Source organism: Plasmodium knowlesi (assembly GCF_000006355.2).
Source record: "Plasmodium knowlesi strain H genome assembly, chromosome: 9".
NCBI lineage: Eukaryota > Apicomplexa > Aconoidasida > Haemosporida > Plasmodiidae > Plasmodium > Plasmodium knowlesi.
The window spans coordinates 618350-636072 of NC_011910.2; the positions used below are offsets into that span (position 1 = coordinate 618350).

Below are 17723 nucleotides of genomic sequence, written 5' to 3' on the forward strand. Positions count from 1 at the left end.
GTTTTTTTTTTTTTTTTTTTTTTAAACCATGCGCACGTATGTTCCTGTGCATGCATTTGCGCGTGCTGCCGCAGGCTTACCCACTATTGTATGTACGTCTTGAGGGGCCAATGCTGGGAAAGTGCATTTTTTGACTGAAGGCGAGGACGGAACAAAAAAAAAAAAAAAAAAAAAAAAAAAAAAAAAGAGGAAAAAGTAACTCTCTGCAGTCACATAGAATGATAAACAGTCCAATGCGCAAACATGTGCATGCCAAATTAGCGACACTGGAAAGGTGAAAGGAACGCTTTGTGAAATGTCCCCTCCGAACCCTGTGCCACAGATTTGCATGCGCATATTTACCCCTGCTCTGGCAGGTTACGCAATGAACATTTTTCTTCCCCTACTTTCCCCACTTTTGGAGTTCCGTCCACCCCCGCCTTCCCTTTTTTTTTTTTTGGAACCCTAAAAGACCATCCACATGAATAATTTTCTGTCATTCCTTTTCGTGACACTCTTGAGTGCCTTCATTTATATGTGCTACCTGTGTGAGTACGCTATCTTCCTTCGTGGGATCGTCCCTCGCATCGCACACGCTTCCACGAGTTGTAGAAGCTCGTATAGAAGTGTGCACACAAACATACATGGAACAATCACAAAAGGTGGATCACATCGTGCGATGTACTCCCCTCCCTCTCTATTGCAGATTGCCTCCAAAATGAATACCTAAACAGCTATGGCCGCACAGTGCGCATAATCCTGGGAGCACTCAGTGCCCCCTTTTTTATTTGCTACTATTGGTCCTTTATAAAGTGCTCCTTCAACAACCCTGGATACGTGGACAGTACGTGGGAAGGTGAGATGAGAGTACCAATTGGATTTAGAAATTTCCATTGAGTTTTCCCTACCCAGGGTGAGCAGCTACTACATATAATAATGACGCATTGTCTATGGAAAGCACTTCCCCAATCCCCTTTCCCTCGTAATCGCCCCTCAGCAAACGCAGAAGAAAATAACATACAGATCGAAAAGCGGAAAATTAGGAATTACACGCCGAATAAGTACACCATCTGCGACAAATGCAACTTTCTTGTTAGACCAGAGAGGGCCCACCACTGCCGGGTAAGTCACACGCCGCCCCTTAGCAAAAACGGGTGATAGACAACAATGTGTGCTGAGTTAATGTTGAAGCAGTACTATAACGTTCTCTGCTATATATACTCCAGTTGTACGCCCGATGACATAGACAGTTGCTTCTCCCGACCATACAGTCCTGCAAGAAATGCGTGCTGAAGATGGACCACCATTGTCCATGGATAGGCACCTGCGTGGGTGAGAGGAACTTGAAGTACTTTTTCCTCTTCTTGTCCTACGGGTTGCTCACAACGGTGTACATTGCCATTACGATTAGCCCGAAGTTTATACTGGCTCTACACGAAAGCGAAAGTAACAAGGTAATTCGGTGAAAGGGGTCACCCCAGAGGAGCTCCTTGGGTGCACTTCCCACAGAAGGGAGGAGGGGAAGTTACTACTGCGCATTGGCGCATTGTGTAGTGCATTAGGCTGGTCATCCTGTGTAGGTCCCCACTGAGGCTACCTGTACATGTATAGTTTTTCGTTCTTCCATCTGTTTGCTTATTTTCCCCCCCAAAATATAGGCCTCCGACACGCTGCACCATGGCGCCCTGCTGATCAGTAAAAAGAACAGGAAAATATATCCCCTCAGTGGGTTGAAAATGTGCACGTGATGTGAACGCTGAGTCTACGTGCTTCCTGTAGACACTCGTTCCTATAAGCTCATCATATTGTGTGTATGTGTCCACTGAAGAAAATACAACACATCCATTTCCACTCCTCCGTAGCCGTCTGTGCTTCCCTTACAATGATGATAGCTCTAGTCTTCGTAATAAAGAAAGGAAAAAAAAAAAAAAAAAAATGCCCTGAAGTTTGCACAGACACTTTTGAGGGGCTAAGGAGTTCACTGCTCAGAATTTCCATCATGCCTATATATACACACAGTGTCCCTTTTCTTATCTTTTTCTCCCCCTCAGATGAACTGCCAATACGTCTATTTCATTTCCCGTAATATCACTGTAATAGAGTCGTCGTACACGGATAAGGTGAGAAAAGAAGGGAGAGCAGTTGAGTCGAGCCTGCGTGAGGTGTCACCCTTCGTTCTGCGCCATACGATGGGGATAATTTAGTCATTTTACTAAGACTACAAATTTCAGTACCAACTTCTCATTCCCCCGCAGAACCCTTATGACTTGGGCACCTACAATAACTGGAAAATGGTAGACACAATTTTGAAGGAGGCCAAGAGAACCTGACCAACGGAGCGAAAAAACAAAAAAAAAAAAAGTAGAAAAAGTACTCATCGTATGCCCACACAACTCACAAAATACAGGTATTTGGCGAATTCAAGTGGAAGTGGTTCTTCCCCCTCACCCCCGAAAATCTCTACCCTACAAGTAGGCGTCCCGAAATGAATTTCAAAAATGAGATTTGGAAATGTTCCTCCGCAGAGTGATGTACCCCTTAAGCACGGGCTTAGCTTTACATAGAAACATTGGTGCATCCTTTTTTTTTTTTTTTTTTTTCTTTATCCTCCCAGAAGACTACCTGTACCCGCTCAACGACATATACCTCAACATCAACAACGTCGACATGGATGATTCATTTTTAGCTAGTCACGACGAAAATTCGAAAGAGGAGAATGTTTAATTTGTGCGTCTTCGGAGAATGACAATCATATTTGCCTTAATGTACCATTACACACAAGGAAGCGTTTGCTCCATGTGTGCATGTCTGCTGATGTGTGCACGTAATTGGGTCATGGCGTATCTGTCATTTCGACCTTTTCCACAGCGTGCACGTTGCTTCTGCAAGTTTTTCGAGCCGCACTTTTGTTCCGTTAGCAATTCTTCAATTCTCATGATTATTCCTTCTGTGTGTTTTTATAGCAGTTTTCCGTTGTCCCCCCCCACACACATTTGTAATTTCCTTTTGCAACGAAGCCACAATTTATTAATAAGACACAGTATTATGTGTGACCGTGAACACCTGACTGTGTTGCTTCGTCTACATGTAAACATTGCGGTGTGTGATCATTTGGAAGGTGTGGAAAAAATCATCCCCTTCTACCCCAGTTTGTGCCTTTTTTTTTTTTGTTTCTATTTTTTCCGTTTACTCATTTTTTACGTGTATTTGATACGATATCGGTGGCATACTTTTCCATGTTCCACACTACACCGCGTCAAAGGAGATCCGAGTGGAAATCCTCCCCATAATGTGTAACATCCTTTTTATTCAACGCGTAATTGAAAAAATGTCATTATAAACAAAACTGAGCAAAGAAAACAGAAAAACTACAAAATGAATTATTAGCAGGGAAAAAAAAAAAAAAAAAAGTCTAAGTAATATTTTCACATTTTGTGTAAACAGAATTTATGCTTCTTTTCCTATATTAAAGTGGCAAAACCGTCCTGACAAAGGGGACAAAGTTGTGAAGTGATAACTTCGCCAAATTATGGGTAACAAATCTTAAAAACTAAGACAAGGTAAAACTAAAAAAAAAAAAAAATAGAGAAAAGTGTGCAAAGGGAAGAATGGGGGGGAAAAAAAACACCTGAACGGTTCATAAAAAAAGCTAAAAAAATATGAACAAAACAAAAAAAAAAAAAAAAAAAAAAAAAAAGAAGAAAGAAAAATGGAAGCATAGCTACATGGTAAACAACTTCCGTTTGTATTTATTATACAGTTCTACTTAACGGCATCCATGAGACACGCTTTTTAGTCATCCTCAGGGGGCAAAGAAGAGAAAGTTCTTCCAATAGTTATTCAGGCACAACATGCGTTTATGCATTTCTCCCGTTAAATGAAAAAAAATGCTTCTCCCAAACAGCACTGTGCCCGAAGAAGCCCTTCTAACTAGCTCCGTTCCTTTACGTGATCTTCATACTCTCGCAGTTCCTACGTACAAAGCTAATTTCACAAATCTTCAAAAATGAAATTTTCCACTTCATCCTCGCCCTTATCCCGAATGTTCTTGTCGCTTTCGTTTATATTTTTTATTTCCTCCTGGATGTAGTCCTCGTCGAATCCACGCTTTTCCACCTCAGCTGCAAGCAATTCGTGTGAACCGGTTGAAAGCATATTGAGGAGCTTCGACAGGGTCTCGTCTGAAAGGGGTGAAATGATAGAAAATGGCGTGAATAATGAGGAGTGAATAAAGTGGTGATGTCAGAAATTCCGTGGAACAGGTTTATGACAACAGGGACGTGCAGGCATAACAACTCCCCAAGGAAGACATTCCCCTTCGTCATTCCTCTGACACTTACCCACTAGGCGGTTGCTGGGCTCGCAAATCTCCTTGAGGACGGCGTTCTTCGTCTCGTTGAGGAAGTTCATCTTGACGAGGGGCTGCAGTACACGCTTTCCCTGCATGTTTAGAATGTTTAACTTCAAAGTGTTGAGATCCAAAATGTTCTTCATGTGCTCATCAGAACAATTGAAAAGCATATCGGTCAAATGAAGGAGAGTACAGACAGAAGTAACTTTTAAAGGACTGTTTTTTTTGTTCCTCTTCTCAGCATATAAAAAATAGGAATTTAATCTATTGGCTATGGCAGTGTAGTAATTTCCCATGTGAGCCTTCACCAGGTTACCTAACGACCCAATGATTGAATAACTGGGCGTTTTATTATTTTCATGATTAAATGGAATGGAAGAAATATTTCCTGCAATTCTCATAACTTTTGTACAATAATTAAAAGCTTTGGATTTTTTTATTTTTTTTAACACTTTAGAATACTCTTCATTGTTACTATATCTCTTGTCAATGACTAGCAAATCATCTATTAGGTTTAAGAAGGCATGTTCATTCCCCACTTCGAACCCAAGCATGTTTTGATAATACTTCCACTGTTGTACTAGGATAGGTGCTCCTGAACAGAGGACATTTAATTCTATGCTTTTGTCCAAGTCCACAACAGATCCATACTCTTCTGGAGCTAGCCATTTTGAAAACATTATAGCCATCCGTTGAGCTAATTCCTTTGATGTAATACTAATGATGAGGTTATTAACTGCACATGTCCCTCCTTTCTCTTTATTCTTAACAATTGGAGGTAATTTTGCATACGGTATTCCAATGGTCCTCAACATTTTAATTTTAATTTCCTTTAGCGATTGGTTTAGTATAGATTTGTTCAAACCTAACGTTTCGTAAAAATGGCCATCCTTATAGAAAGACATGTCTGTTAATATTTTAAACATTTCCGAAAGAATTCTATCATACATATCTAGGGAAATGATATTATTATTTATTTGTATATCTCTTTGATTTATGCTATGTTTTTCCAAAGCTTCTTGTAGTAACTTCCCTGAGTCCTTGCTTGTGCGTAGCTTTAATAATCCTTTTACTCCTTCCTTGGCGCTTTCGATGATTTCAAGGATTACTCTTTCTATGCTGGACACGTGGATGCCCTTCTCTCTCAGCGAGGACAGAACAGAAGTTTCGACCTCGGGGTGGATCGTCCCGTATATTTGGTGCTCTCCTTCTTCAGTGTGGTCGGCATGTTCAGAATGGTCAACATTGTCGGCATGTTCAGAACGGTCAACATGGTCGGCATGTTCAGAATGGTCAGCATGGTCGGCATATTCTCCATGTTTAGCATGGTCGGCATGTTCTCTATGTTCAGCATGGTCGGCATGTTCTCCATGTTCAGTGTGTTTTGCATGCTCTTCCTTTTCTGCATGGTCGGCATGTTCAGCATGTTCAGCATGTTCAGCATGTTCAGAATGTTCAGCATGTTCAGCATGTTCAGTATGTTGTGCATGCTCTTCCTTTTCTGCATGATCGCTATGCTCGACCTGTTCTCCATGTTCAGTGTGTTTTGCATCACCCCCCTGTTGTTCATGTTGATCGTGCAAATGTGGCAGTGCTCCCATGTTGGAAGCTCCCCCGTCGCGCTCCTCACCATCATTTTTAGCTACCACTTCGTGGGGCATATTCTGTTGGGATGCTTTATATTCACCTGGGGTTGTCGATTCAAAGGCGTTTTCTCCTTTCAGGTCTACCGTGTTGTGCATATTATTCATGGAAGGAGAACTGTTTTCTTCTTTATCTGAAGGGGTGGATGTATGCAAGTCCATCTGCCCATTATCAGAATTAGAGTCCGTAGTGGTACTCTCATTGTGTGTGTCGTTCTTCTCGATACCCACATTCCCGACGGCATGCTCGTTTGACGCTTCTTCAGCGTGTCCATTCGCCGTTCCGTCCACCTTTCCACTAGTGTCTACACTTGCACCAACGTTTGTGCCGTTTCCGTTGCTCCCTTTATCGTGTTCGCCTTGGTGGGGTGTTTCCTCATTACCTCCTCCATGTGTTGGCTCCACCTGGCTGCCAGTATTTCCTTTCTCAGCGCTCCCACCAGTAGACTCCTCCGTATGGTTAGCCTCTTCACTTACATTTTCCTGCAACGGCTGGGTGTTAACAATTGGTTCACTTGGCTGCTCCTGCGAGTGATTCCCCGCCTGTCCATCTTCAGGGTTACCATCTGCCGTGAATTCCAGGAAGGAGACATTCGTCGCCACGTTGGGCTCTGAAAAGGGGAATTGGATTTTTTTTTTTTTTTTTTTCTTCTACTTGGAGGGTGGGTTAGCGTGGACACTTATATACCACCCGCGTAATTGCACGCGTGTTTGTCACAGTTACGTGTGACTTCCCTATGCTGTCCCTCTATACCTATCTTTTTTTTTTTTTTTTTTTTTTCTTTTTGCTTACTCCTGAACGACTCGGCTTCGTCAACAATTGCAGAAATAGCCAGAAAAATGGACAAAAGAAAAACCCTTTTACGAGACATGATTGCACTGTTGTATTATTTTAAGATAGAAAACATCTTTTCCTTGTCTCCGTTTTTCTTTTTTTTTTTTTTTTTTTTTTTCGCTCTTGCATGTCTGCAAAAACGGCGATATCTTTAAAAACGCATGTACAGGTACAGGACAGAAGAATCGCATTTTTTTTTTTTTTTTTTTTTTTTTTTTTTTTTTTTTTCCTTTGGTAATATTTATACCGGCGAAAGCATTAGAAACATTCTGGGGAGGTAAAAAAAAAAGCTGTGCGCGGCCCGGTGCAGAGGAGTGCATTGGACGCACACACGCATATAAGAGCATACGTATGCGCTTACACATGTTTATGTATATATTCCTACACATATGTATAACGCCCATGCGTTCATTGGAGATGACCTTCGGAGTTTTTTTTTTTTATTTCACCACGATTGTGTGTTTGCATAATGCGGAGGAAGTAGGGAGGGTGAACTTGGGGCGGTGGTACGTTTGGACGTACGCACGCCAGTGGATGATCATCCAAAAAATCAGAGAATTAAAAGTGCCATGTGCGAACCGTGTAGAAAAATAAAAGAAGGGGATAGCCAAAAATGCGTACGGAAAATTTGTCAGACTTTGAAAATACCTTGCGGGGATGCAGATGTGTCTGCAAAGGGATGAAGAAATGGTGAAATAGGCTAATGCCAACGTTGGAGAAAAAAAAGAAAAAAAAAAAAAAAAAAAAAAAGTTACTACACAAAGGGGAAATCGCAAAAAGGAAATGACACAAATACTCAAAAACAAACGCTAAGTCATTAAAAACAGGGGAAGAGCTAAACAACAGGCAAGGCGACAAAAAATACATGGGCTATGGAGTTACGCATGGGGGGCATAGAGCACAGGCATGCGCCGAAATAATCGTTCTCACTCTCAGATGAGGACACATCATACGATAATATGACACAGTACAATACAGTGAAGTACAAAACATGACATGTTGCAGTGCGTGCCATCCTCGGCACAAGTGTGTCTTTTCGTTTGTGGGAGTGTCCCTGCTGTATATATCAGGGAGCGCACTAATAAAGGATAGCAGAATAGAAAAGAATTACATGGAAGGAAAGAGGTGAGGAAAAGGGGAGCTTCAAAAATTTCGCCACAGAATTGGGACGCTAGAAAGATTATAAAAAAAAAAAAAAAAAAAAAAAAAAAAAATGCAACTATCAAACGGGGGCAAATGTTTCTGCCTCCTCGGACGGGATACAAAAAAAAAAAAAAAAAAAAAGAAAAGAAAAAAAAGGTATGCGGGTTGTGGAAGAAAACGATTCATCAGAGAATGAGATGCTCCAATAAGTGCTTGACCGTTGCGGATTCCTCTGAACAGATCCTCGGGTGTGCAATAATCTGCACGTGCGCATTGGAATACAAGGGGAGGGAAATCGAGTAGCGTTGGATGGGCAACTGGTTTAGACAATAAAACAAAACCTCATAGTACAGAAGTTCGGGATTCTTACAAAATTTTTCGATGAGCTGTTCATTCGAAATGCTATAAATATGAAAAAGGATTTGTTTGTATTTCTTTTTGTCGTTTTTTGTAATCCCTTTTAGTAGCGTCGTTCCTTTCCACTTCTTCTTCCTCCCACTGGTCATACGGATATTGTTCTTGGGATTCTCGTTGCCTTCCTTCCGAGGCTCTTCATGTATTTGCTCTGATGAAGCTTGTTCCCTTTCTTCTTGTTCATTATAAGTATTATTTTTATTCCATCCCCTACCCACGTTTTCTTCACCAGACGACTCATCGTTCGACTCACCTCCCTCATTATCCTCAGATGTCGTGTCAAAGAACTCACTTATGTAGTCATATTCTTCATTCTTACCTTCGCATAACTGTGATTTGTTGTTTTCCTTTTTCTTGTTTGATTCATTGGAGAGTGGACAGTTCAATTGGTTTTTCGTTTCTTCTTCGCATGATTCACTGGTCTTTCCATTGGGCACTGTCTCTGTGGCGTCGCCAAGGGTGATAGCTTGATCCGGCGTGACGGTAAGGGTGGCCTCGCTCATTGGTTGGTAATTCTGGCAACGGTTCTGGAGTTCACTCCCATCTACACTGTTTCCCTCACATACTGAGCTCTCACCTGCTGATCCCACAAGGGCGCTCCTCTCAGCTCCATTCTTCAAGTAAAATAAGGAATAATTCTTCAGCGCATTGATGGTATTTTGCAAGGAAAAGGATTTTCCCTGAGCCATGTCCATCTTCTTCTTTTTTTTCTTCTTTAAATTATCGTCCAATGTTTTTATGTCATTTATAATTTTCCTCTTGAGGCAATCGAAGAACAGTTTCTCAAAGAACTTGTAATCATCAAGCTTCTTCTTCTGGTTATTCTCCTGCGTGTCACTTTGGTTTACATTGTAGGAACTTGGTCCGATCGGAGTGGTGCTTTCCTTCGCAGGACGACTGCTCTTGGAACCATCACTCATATGACGACTCCCTTGAGGGATTTTTCCATCCTCTGCAGATACTCTTTCCACATAGCCACTACTTCCATGCTTGTTAATCTTCTGATTACTGTACATCCCCCCCTCACTTTCCCTAGCAGTGGAGTTACTCACAATTTTATAATTCTCTGGAATGCACAAATACTTATCATGGTAACTAGTTTGTTTCTCTTTCCTCTCTGTAGATTCTTCCTTCTGCTTTACATTAACATCTCCATGCGCAATAACATTTTCGCTTGTGTTCGTGTCACTGACCACCTGTGATGTAGATTCCTTCTTCCTGTTCCTCTGCAGGTGGATATCCTCATACGTATGTGACTTAAAGAAGGATGCCTTCCTACTTTTCTGGGGGGTACTAACGTTCTTCGACTCGATGGTCAGAAAATTCATGGAGGACAACTTATCAGAGGATTCGTACAGGCCCATTCGTTCTCTCCGGTTCGTCTCCGCTGTGCTAACGTTCTTCCTAAAACGAATGGGTAGCATCTGTACGTTCACTCCGTCTGACATGTAGGGCTTATCCATTCGGCTTTGCATCACGGGTGCCTTATCCTCCTTCTGGATCGAACCCACCCTCTTGTTCATCTGCACAGGAACATTGCCAGAGTTTTGTTCCTCCCACATTGGACTGTCTTCCCTCTTGGAGCAGCCACTCTGAGACTTGGATGAACTGACATCACCCACACGTACGTTATCGCCAAGTGTGTTGTCCTCATAGGGGGCCTTCTTCTTCCTCTTCATTTTCCCCTTCTTTCCATCCTCCTTAGCAACGTAATCCCCATAATAGTTCATAAAGACGTTAAATTTCTTCCTCTGCGAATAGGAGAGAAACTTGCGGGAAGAAATGATCGTCTGTAGCATCTGGTCCAGGAATCGATTCTGATACTTCCGCTTGTTCAACAGATAATTCGGATTCTTCAAATCCTGATAGAAGTAAAAAAACAACAGTTTCTTCTTCCTCATGTATAAATGTACCACGGAGAAAATGTTAATGGGAATTTCCGGAACGTTCTTCGCCTGCTCTATTATAAACATAATAAGCTCCTCGTTAAAAAGTGTGTAAGGTAAAATGAGAGAGGTACGAATCCCGACTAGCCAATCGGATTGAGCATTCCCATAAAAAATAATATTTTCAAATTTTTTCAAAATATTTATACTCTCTACACTAGCAATCTTCAGTAACAAAGTAGTCTTATTGTTCAAATCATCAATGGTGTGGGCTCCGAGGTATGTAGAAAAAAGGTTCATGATTTTCATATTTTCATGCACACCAATATGTGGACATGCAAAAGTAATGAAATTAATCAATTTTTTATTTTTAAACATTTTTTTTCTGTACATATTAATAAGAACAGATCTGTTTAAAATTCCTCCAAGAGAGTGTCCAATCATGGACACGTTAATTCTTTCATTAATTATTTTAAAAAGACAATTCAGTTCGGTACATATTCTCTCCGTGCCGACATCGACCCCTTCAAAGGTATGGCTCTGATTGCTATAAGTTATGTATACGAATAAATTGGGGTACTTAACCAATAGGGGATTTACGATATTTTGAAAATCATGCACACTAGCTGTTAATCCATGTTGAAATATGAAGTAGTGAGGATTCTTCAACGACATGTTTGACTTCCTCTTGCATTCCAGACAATGGCAACTGATAGAATTAAAAAAACAATAACAACGAGAACACTGCTTAATCGACCCGTATGACTTAATAATGTTGTATAGACATAGTGGGAATGGCTTCTTCTTAGTTTCGTCTATGTAGTAAAATTGCTTTATGTAGTTCAGATTGTTCTTGTACTTATTGTATATCCTATGACTGCGAGTGTTGAGGTGATCCTTCCGCGCCTCCTGGGGGAGAGTTCCCTCATTTATCACGACATTAGGTATCACTCCTTCCTCTTCCGAGCGATGTACACTGAACGAGTGGCTTCTTTTCAATAAAGGTACACACAACGCGTCACCCTTCAAGTGCACATTATTACGCATGTCCCTCTTAACGAAATGGCGCCTGCGCATGTCTCTCCTATTCGTTAATCTGATTTCCTTCCTCTCCCTTGGCGATATACGCCCGACGCTGAGGTCGCTACCGCTGCAGAGACCAAGGCCATTTCGATCATTTCGTCCCATTCGTCCCATTCTTCCCATTTGATTGTTCCAAATATTTTGAGATGACAAGTTCGGTTCGCTCAACTTTTTTTTCTGACTACCCTCATTGTCCCTTACAGGAATTCGACCACTGCTGCAGTTGCTGACGGAGGAGCTGATCTGCTCACCACCCCTACAATTCACTCTGTCCCCCACAGCTAGAAATCTGGAATGTCCTCCTATCTCCTTCTTGCTTTTTTCTTCACTATCCAGGGAGAGCGTGTCACACGAATTGTTGTTGTTGCTCATTTGGTCGGGAAGTACCACCTTCTTGCAGTAGAACAGATCAGAGCTGTCGCAGGTTCCCAAGTTGCTACTGTCGTAGAAGAGCTTGCTCTCATTCCGGGAGCTGCCCCCCATGGGATCCACACGGTTAACACGGCTTATACGATCCAAGCCATTTCCAGAACCCGCCTTATCACTGTTAAATAGATCCCTCCGTATATTCAAATAATTACTGTAACGAACGCTGACGGCCCTGCTCCCATAAACCAAACTGTGATCGCTCTTCACACTATCGCTACTGCAGCTACTGACACTAGTACCTCTACTAGCGCTACTGCTACTTCTGGAGGAGGGTCTCCCTGAACCGGACCCATCACCAACATCCCTATACTTCTTATTGTACTTATATTTTCTACAGAACTTTTTAAACAAGTACTTCTCCTCCTTAATAATATTATTAATCTTTATATCATGTAGTATGTTGTTGTCTAGCTGGGTTAGCATAAAGCGAGCAAACTCGTAAGGTACACTCATCATGGAACTCGTGTCGAAGTAGGTATTTTCATCATAAATTAAATCGTAAACATGTGGATGTATTTTCTCCTTATATATTTCCTTCTCTAGAACTTCATCCAATAGGTTAAGGGAGCAGAACCAACAGAAATGTTCAATCCATTTTTTGTTCGCACAGACGGGGCTATTATCCCTTACAGTTTTAGCATCCCCTTTGCTTGTCTCCTCCTTGTCGGCCACCTTCTTGCATTCTTGTTTCTTCGCATTCGTGCCATGGTTAAGGTAATTTCTCTTTTCCAACAGAATGCTATCAACATGGTTGTTGCTATTTGGATTCACGAACAAATTTAACAAAATATTTTTATTGTTATTGAAAAAGTTCGCACTTCTCCTTGCTTCCTTCTCATCGTCTATGCTCTCCAGAACCTCAAAGAGGTTCCTGTTGGCGGAGAATATGGACTCACTTCTGTAACTCCTTTTTTGTTCTTTCATTTCATCTTGTCACTGTGGCTTTAGGTCTCTTTACCTTCCTTGGCGGAAGTGACGGTGCTTCTGCTACCGCGGTTGCTTCTCCTACGGTGATTGCTTCTCCTTCCCAGATGTTCCTCTTTTTTTTGGCGCTTCCAATTTGGGGGGCATAAAAAAAAAGGGGGGGTACTCACGGGGGCGAGGTACGCAACAAAGGACAATCGCAGAGATGACGTGTAGGAAGGTTAAGATGGATGAAGCATGTGCAGACCAAATGAAACCGCTTGGAGTAATGTGAAGGCCTCCTCTTACAAGGGTTTCGCCATGTGTACAGAGGAGTATGAGCACGTGTACATATCCGTAGTGCTATTTAAAAGAAAAAAAAAAAAAAAAATGACTGTGAGATTTTCTCTCTATTTCCTACTACTCGTGCAGATCCCCGTTTAAAAAGGTTGTCCTTCCCACAGCTTCGTACTCGCATTCCGAAATTAAAAACTTCGTGCACACTCCTGGGACGATATAACGCGTAATCTTAAAAGATGTGAAGGCAGATCCTTATGGTGTACACCTCTCTTTCACCGCTACACGTGGGTATACCTGGCGCGACCAAATCTGCTACGTTGGTGAGTTCTTACTTTGTTTATTTTTCTATCATTAAAACGGGAGGCATGTGAAAGGTAATCAGCAGAGGCCTATATGGCGAGGTGTACACGTGTTAGCGATTACGTACTGACGGTAACGTACTAACTGAAACTGGCGGAAAGGTATGCATCCCCCGACGCAGCATAAGCATGTGTGTAGGGAAAAGAATCGTGCGCGTATTTTAAAACGTACTGCTACTTGTTAATTCTGCAAAAAGATGGCAAATGGCGAGTGTATGTATGTATGTATGTTCGTACGTCCGCATGAACTTATGTGTACTTCGAGTGAACACGAAGCATGCCTTAAAATGGATAATTAAAAATTGGAATGAGTATATGCCTGCCTTGCACGAGGCCATGTACACAATACTTCAAATTTTAAAGCACATATTTTCGGTCGTAACGTTTCCGTTTTTGCAGAGCCCACATAAATTAATCGAGTTACAAATGTAATTCGGTCGCGTTTAACATGTTGACGCAAAAACACGCAAAACAGAGGTAGTTAGTTTTTTTCACATTTTGCACATTTCTCACATTTTTCATATTTTACACATTTTTCATATTTTACACATTTCTCACATTTTTCATATTTTTCACATTTTACACATTTGACCGTTTATCTGCCCATTCGTGAAGTTAAATCGGATTTCCTTAACATACTAGCGGACAGGATGGCAAAAAAAAAAAAAAAAAAAAAAAAAAAAAAAAGAAAGAAAGAAGAAAAAAAAAAAATATATTAACAATGAAGAAAATGTACATGTGTAGAAAGCAAGGGTGGGGAAAAACATTATGGCGATGCGAAAATGGCACCATGGGAATGCGCAGCAATAGTATACAGTACACTATTGTACAGTCGTGTGCTCTTGTGTAATATAGTGTAATGTGTACTATTGCTGTGCGTTTTTCGCCTTTTAAGCTTTATTTTTGCGGCCCCTTCTTGTAGTGAGCAACGCGAGTTGGATACGCCTTCTACGCCACACATGTACTGTTACACGTGGACGTGACATATTATGGGTTTGCGAAAAACAAATACGCAGTTTTCCATTTGGAAGTGTCCGTCCGGATGTTCTCGCTTGGAAAGCCTTTTTCGGAAATTCCTTTTTCGTGTCCCCAAATTTGCGCTTCCCCATTTTCTTTTCTTTTACATCAACCGGGAGGGAAAAAACGGAGAAAAGTTCCTTTTTGTATGAACAGGTCAGGTAAAAAAAAAAAAAAAAAAAATATATGTAAATTTTTTTCTTTCCCTTTTGGCTAGTAAGTTAAAAAATGTCTATTCGCAACTTTTTGCAAAAATGCGACTGTTTCAGTTCAGAGTTGTTCAACTTTTTGGAGGAAAAAAAGAATGAATGAAGCATAAAACGGAATTGTATAAAAAAAAAAGTAAGCAGTACGAATGGGAAATGTAAAGGAAAGCAGAAAAGAACGAAGGCAGGGGGGGTCTTCTCTTAGCTGTAAAAACGCTAGGGAGAGACGTAGCGGAATGTTCATCATTTGGAAACGTGTGATAAACGCAAAAAATGTATAAGTCCAGTGAATGGACCGACGAAGATGTGTAACTTAAAATTGGGGCCCACTTACACCATCTACAAGGTGGAATACCTATATCAACTGCAGCACGGTTGGCGCGTAGTGGGGAATTTTTCCCAAACCATTTTAACGGCACATTCGTGTGATAAGCATGGAGAGAAAAGAACGCTGCAACATTGCAAAAGCCTGTTCAGCATTTGATATTAGCGGAGAAAAGGAGAAAAAAAAAAAAGGCACTGTAAAAATCCCCTTTTTATTCGCACTTCTTAAAAGGTTAATTTAACCGCTGTCTACGCATTTTCTGTAACTGCACATACGAGATATATACATAGGGGGAAAGCATCTCCCCTTCTGGATCCGAGGCCAAGTTCTTACCCTTGCCGATATGTAAATTCCTATTTGCCTTCACTTTTTACTATTTTTGACTTTCTCGTAAAAATACTGATGAAAGGAATTGTACGGCATTAGCTCTGGATGGAAGACCATTCCCAAGCAGTTGTTCTGTTCGACAGCTAAAAAGGGGATAACAAGAGAAAAAAAAAAAAAAAAAAAGAGAAGGGGGAGGATTGAGGTGAACAATCAGTATGTTGCATAACTTGGCAAGGGAATAACATGCCCTCGCGATATGCTTACAAGTCGCACAAAAAACGCGTCCGTATGAATATTCGCGTTGTTCTGTAGCTCCTTACCAGCTATTATATTGGAGCCGAAGGGTTCATGGGAAAATGTCGCGAGTGTGTGAATCTGAAAAAAGGAAGAATGTTGGTAGTGGTGACAATAAGGTTAAGGTTAAAAGGGGGACAGTAGAATACGGGCATATACAAGCCCGTGGAGCCCTAACATAGGTACATTACCTGATCGGAGTGAATTTCCTTTATGTACGGGGCTCGTATGCAGGCCCCGCGCAAATTCTTCTTGAAGGCACTGTTTTCTGAGTGTACATTTAGCGAGCATATGAAGCTGTCGTTCTGTGGGAATGTAAATTGTGAGAAGACAGAAATGTAAGCATTTTCAAGACGAAGTAGCTCGAGGGATCAAATGAATAGGCGATCATACGTTATTCTTTGCGCCTTTGCTCCTTTTTTTTTTTTTTCTTTTTTTTTTTTTTTTTTATCTTTTTTTCCTTTCACCTGTGAGCCATAATAGTTCCGGCTTATGGTGATGTCCAATCCCCCCAAGGAAAAATTCTTGCCGTATGCTTTGCTTTGTGTCTCATTGTTCTCCACGTTGTTCGAGAGGAGGATGCATCCTGAATGGGAGTGGAATGGTGCATTGATGATCCTTACCCTTGTGGTGATGTTTCTGCGTGAATTAAGTACATATGTGTATGCTGATAGATGCAAACGCCGCGGTATTTGCATCGTCGCTACGTATTTGCACCGTTGCTACGTATTTGCATCGTTGCTACGTATTTGCATCGTTGCTACTTTTCCTTACCCGCACAGGTCCCCCATACGGGTTTCTTCTTGATGTGAATGAATTCCTTTAAGGCCTGTGACGAGCGGGACAAAATTAGGATGACGGGAATTGTAAAAAAAGAGGGTAGGAGGAATTCCCTATATGCGAACTTGCAAACGCACCGTTAGGGGTATGAACCGCACCGCACGATCCGCGACAGTTGCTAATCCTTACGTTGTACAAGGCATCGTTATCGTAGGCGAAACATTTTCTCAATGTCGTGGACTCCCCGCCGGGTATCACGAGACCATCACAAGTGCTCAGGTCCTTTATATTTCGAACCTTGAAAGAGATACAAACGGGGGTGGGGTGGGGGGGAAAAAGGGAGAGTGTACAATGAATAACATTTGTTTCTACTTTCGTATGGTATATAATCGTTAGAAATGACGAAAGTGGTGCATAGAGGTGTATAGATAGTGAGTGCTTATCAACATGGGAAGTACGCAAATACAAATGCAGGTACACTCATCCATCCTTACTTCTATAACCCTCAAGTTTGGTTGTTCCAATTTATTCAAGTGCTTTATGTGTGGTTGGAAATCCCCCTGGAGAGACAAAACGCCAATTGTAATATCTGCCATTTTGTGGAAAGGAAGTTCGCTCACAAGTATTGATGAAAATGGACGATGAATTTATTTTGAAGAAGGTATATTTTTAATTATCCAATGGAGAGTGTGCATCCTGCTAGTTGATCAGGAATGGAAGAAAAGTATATGCTTCGTTTTGTGCAGGTTCCGATGCCCGTCTGACGTGCTATTCTTCGTATTCCGGGTGTGCACAGTCGCTTATAAGGTTGCTCTTCTTCTTCTTCTTTCACTTCTTCTTCTTCTTCTTTCACTTCTTCTTCTTCTTCTTTCACTTCTTCGTCTTCTTCTTCTTCTACTTCTTCTTCTTCTACTTCTTCTTCTTCCTCCTCTTCCTGTTGTTGCAAATTATGACGCTGTTCTTATTCTTCTTGTTGTCAATTTGTGTTGTCAATTTGTGTTGTCAATTTGTGTTGTCAATTTGTGTTGGTACCGTTACTGCCGCTCCTGGCACCTATCCACTTCCTTGGGCGCCCTCGCTGCAACGCTAAGAAATGCTCCAAGTTAGGTTGCTAGGAATTTAGTGTCCTCAGCCCGTAGATCCGCCGCCTTGCGTCAGTTGTAGGGGAGGAAAGGAGAAAAGGAGAAAAAGGGTGCTCCCACTTCCGCGATAACTATGTGGGATTTTGCACAAATGGAAAATATCAGGAAAAGAAACGAACGGGCAGGTATCTATGAATCTACAGAACGTTCACCTTTACAGACGATTCATTTCGATAGAGCGAACAAAGTAAGCTGTGCCCAAATGGAGAATTTCAACAGAGTTAAATTTGCATCTGAGCCGAAAAGGGGCAAGTTTCTCTAAAATGGTAAAAGAAAAAAAAAAAAAATAATAAAATAAAAAAAAAGA

The 17723-nt window shown here is 41.3% G+C and overlaps 4 protein-coding genes across 4 annotated transcripts; 1 reads left to right on the top strand and 3 right to left on the bottom strand.

The window, feature by feature from the left end:
* Window positions 1–460: 460 nt before the first annotated feature.
* Window positions 461–2703, top strand: PKNH_0913600 (palmitoyltransferase DHHC9, putative; the record flags this gene model as incomplete). The annotated part of the gene is made up of 10 exons (XM_039114045.1): window positions 461–527; window positions 686–835; window positions 977–1101; window positions 1251–1433; window positions 1638–1674; window positions 1842–1882; window positions 2031–2099; window positions 2235–2273; window positions 2387–2450; window positions 2594–2703. The coding sequence occupies 10 exons, from the start codon at window positions 461–463 to the stop codon at window positions 2701–2703; spliced, it is 885 nt and encodes a 294-aa protein (XP_038969674.1).
* Window positions 2704–3969: 1266 nt separating this feature from the next.
* Window positions 3970–6845, bottom strand: PKNH_0913700 (rhoptry neck protein 4, putative; the record flags this gene model as incomplete). The annotated part of the gene is made up of 3 exons (XM_002259125.1): window positions 3970–4160; window positions 4320–6584; window positions 6767–6845. 3 exons carry the CDS (start codon window positions 6843–6845, stop codon window positions 3970–3972), a joined length of 2535 nt encoding a protein of 844 aa, XP_002259161.1.
* A 1291-nt stretch (window positions 6846–8136) lies between these two features.
* Window positions 8137–12687, bottom strand: PKNH_0913800 (serine esterase, putative; the record flags this gene model as incomplete). The annotated part of the gene is made up of 1 exon (XM_002259126.1): window positions 8137–12687. The coding sequence occupies one exon, from the start codon at window positions 12685–12687 to the stop codon at window positions 8137–8139; it is 4551 nt and encodes a 1516-aa protein (XP_002259162.1).
* A 2549-nt stretch (window positions 12688–15236) lies between these two features.
* Window positions 15237–16870, bottom strand: PKNH_0913900 (pyridoxine biosynthesis protein PDX2, putative; the record flags this gene model as incomplete). The annotated part of the gene is made up of 7 exons (XM_002259127.1): window positions 15237–15343; window positions 15521–15575; window positions 15686–15799; window positions 15962–16080; window positions 16269–16323; window positions 16464–16571; window positions 16769–16870. The coding sequence occupies 7 exons, from the start codon at window positions 16868–16870 to the stop codon at window positions 15237–15239; spliced, it is 660 nt and encodes a 219-aa protein (XP_002259163.1).
* Between the last annotated feature and the right edge of the window lie 853 nt (window positions 16871–17723).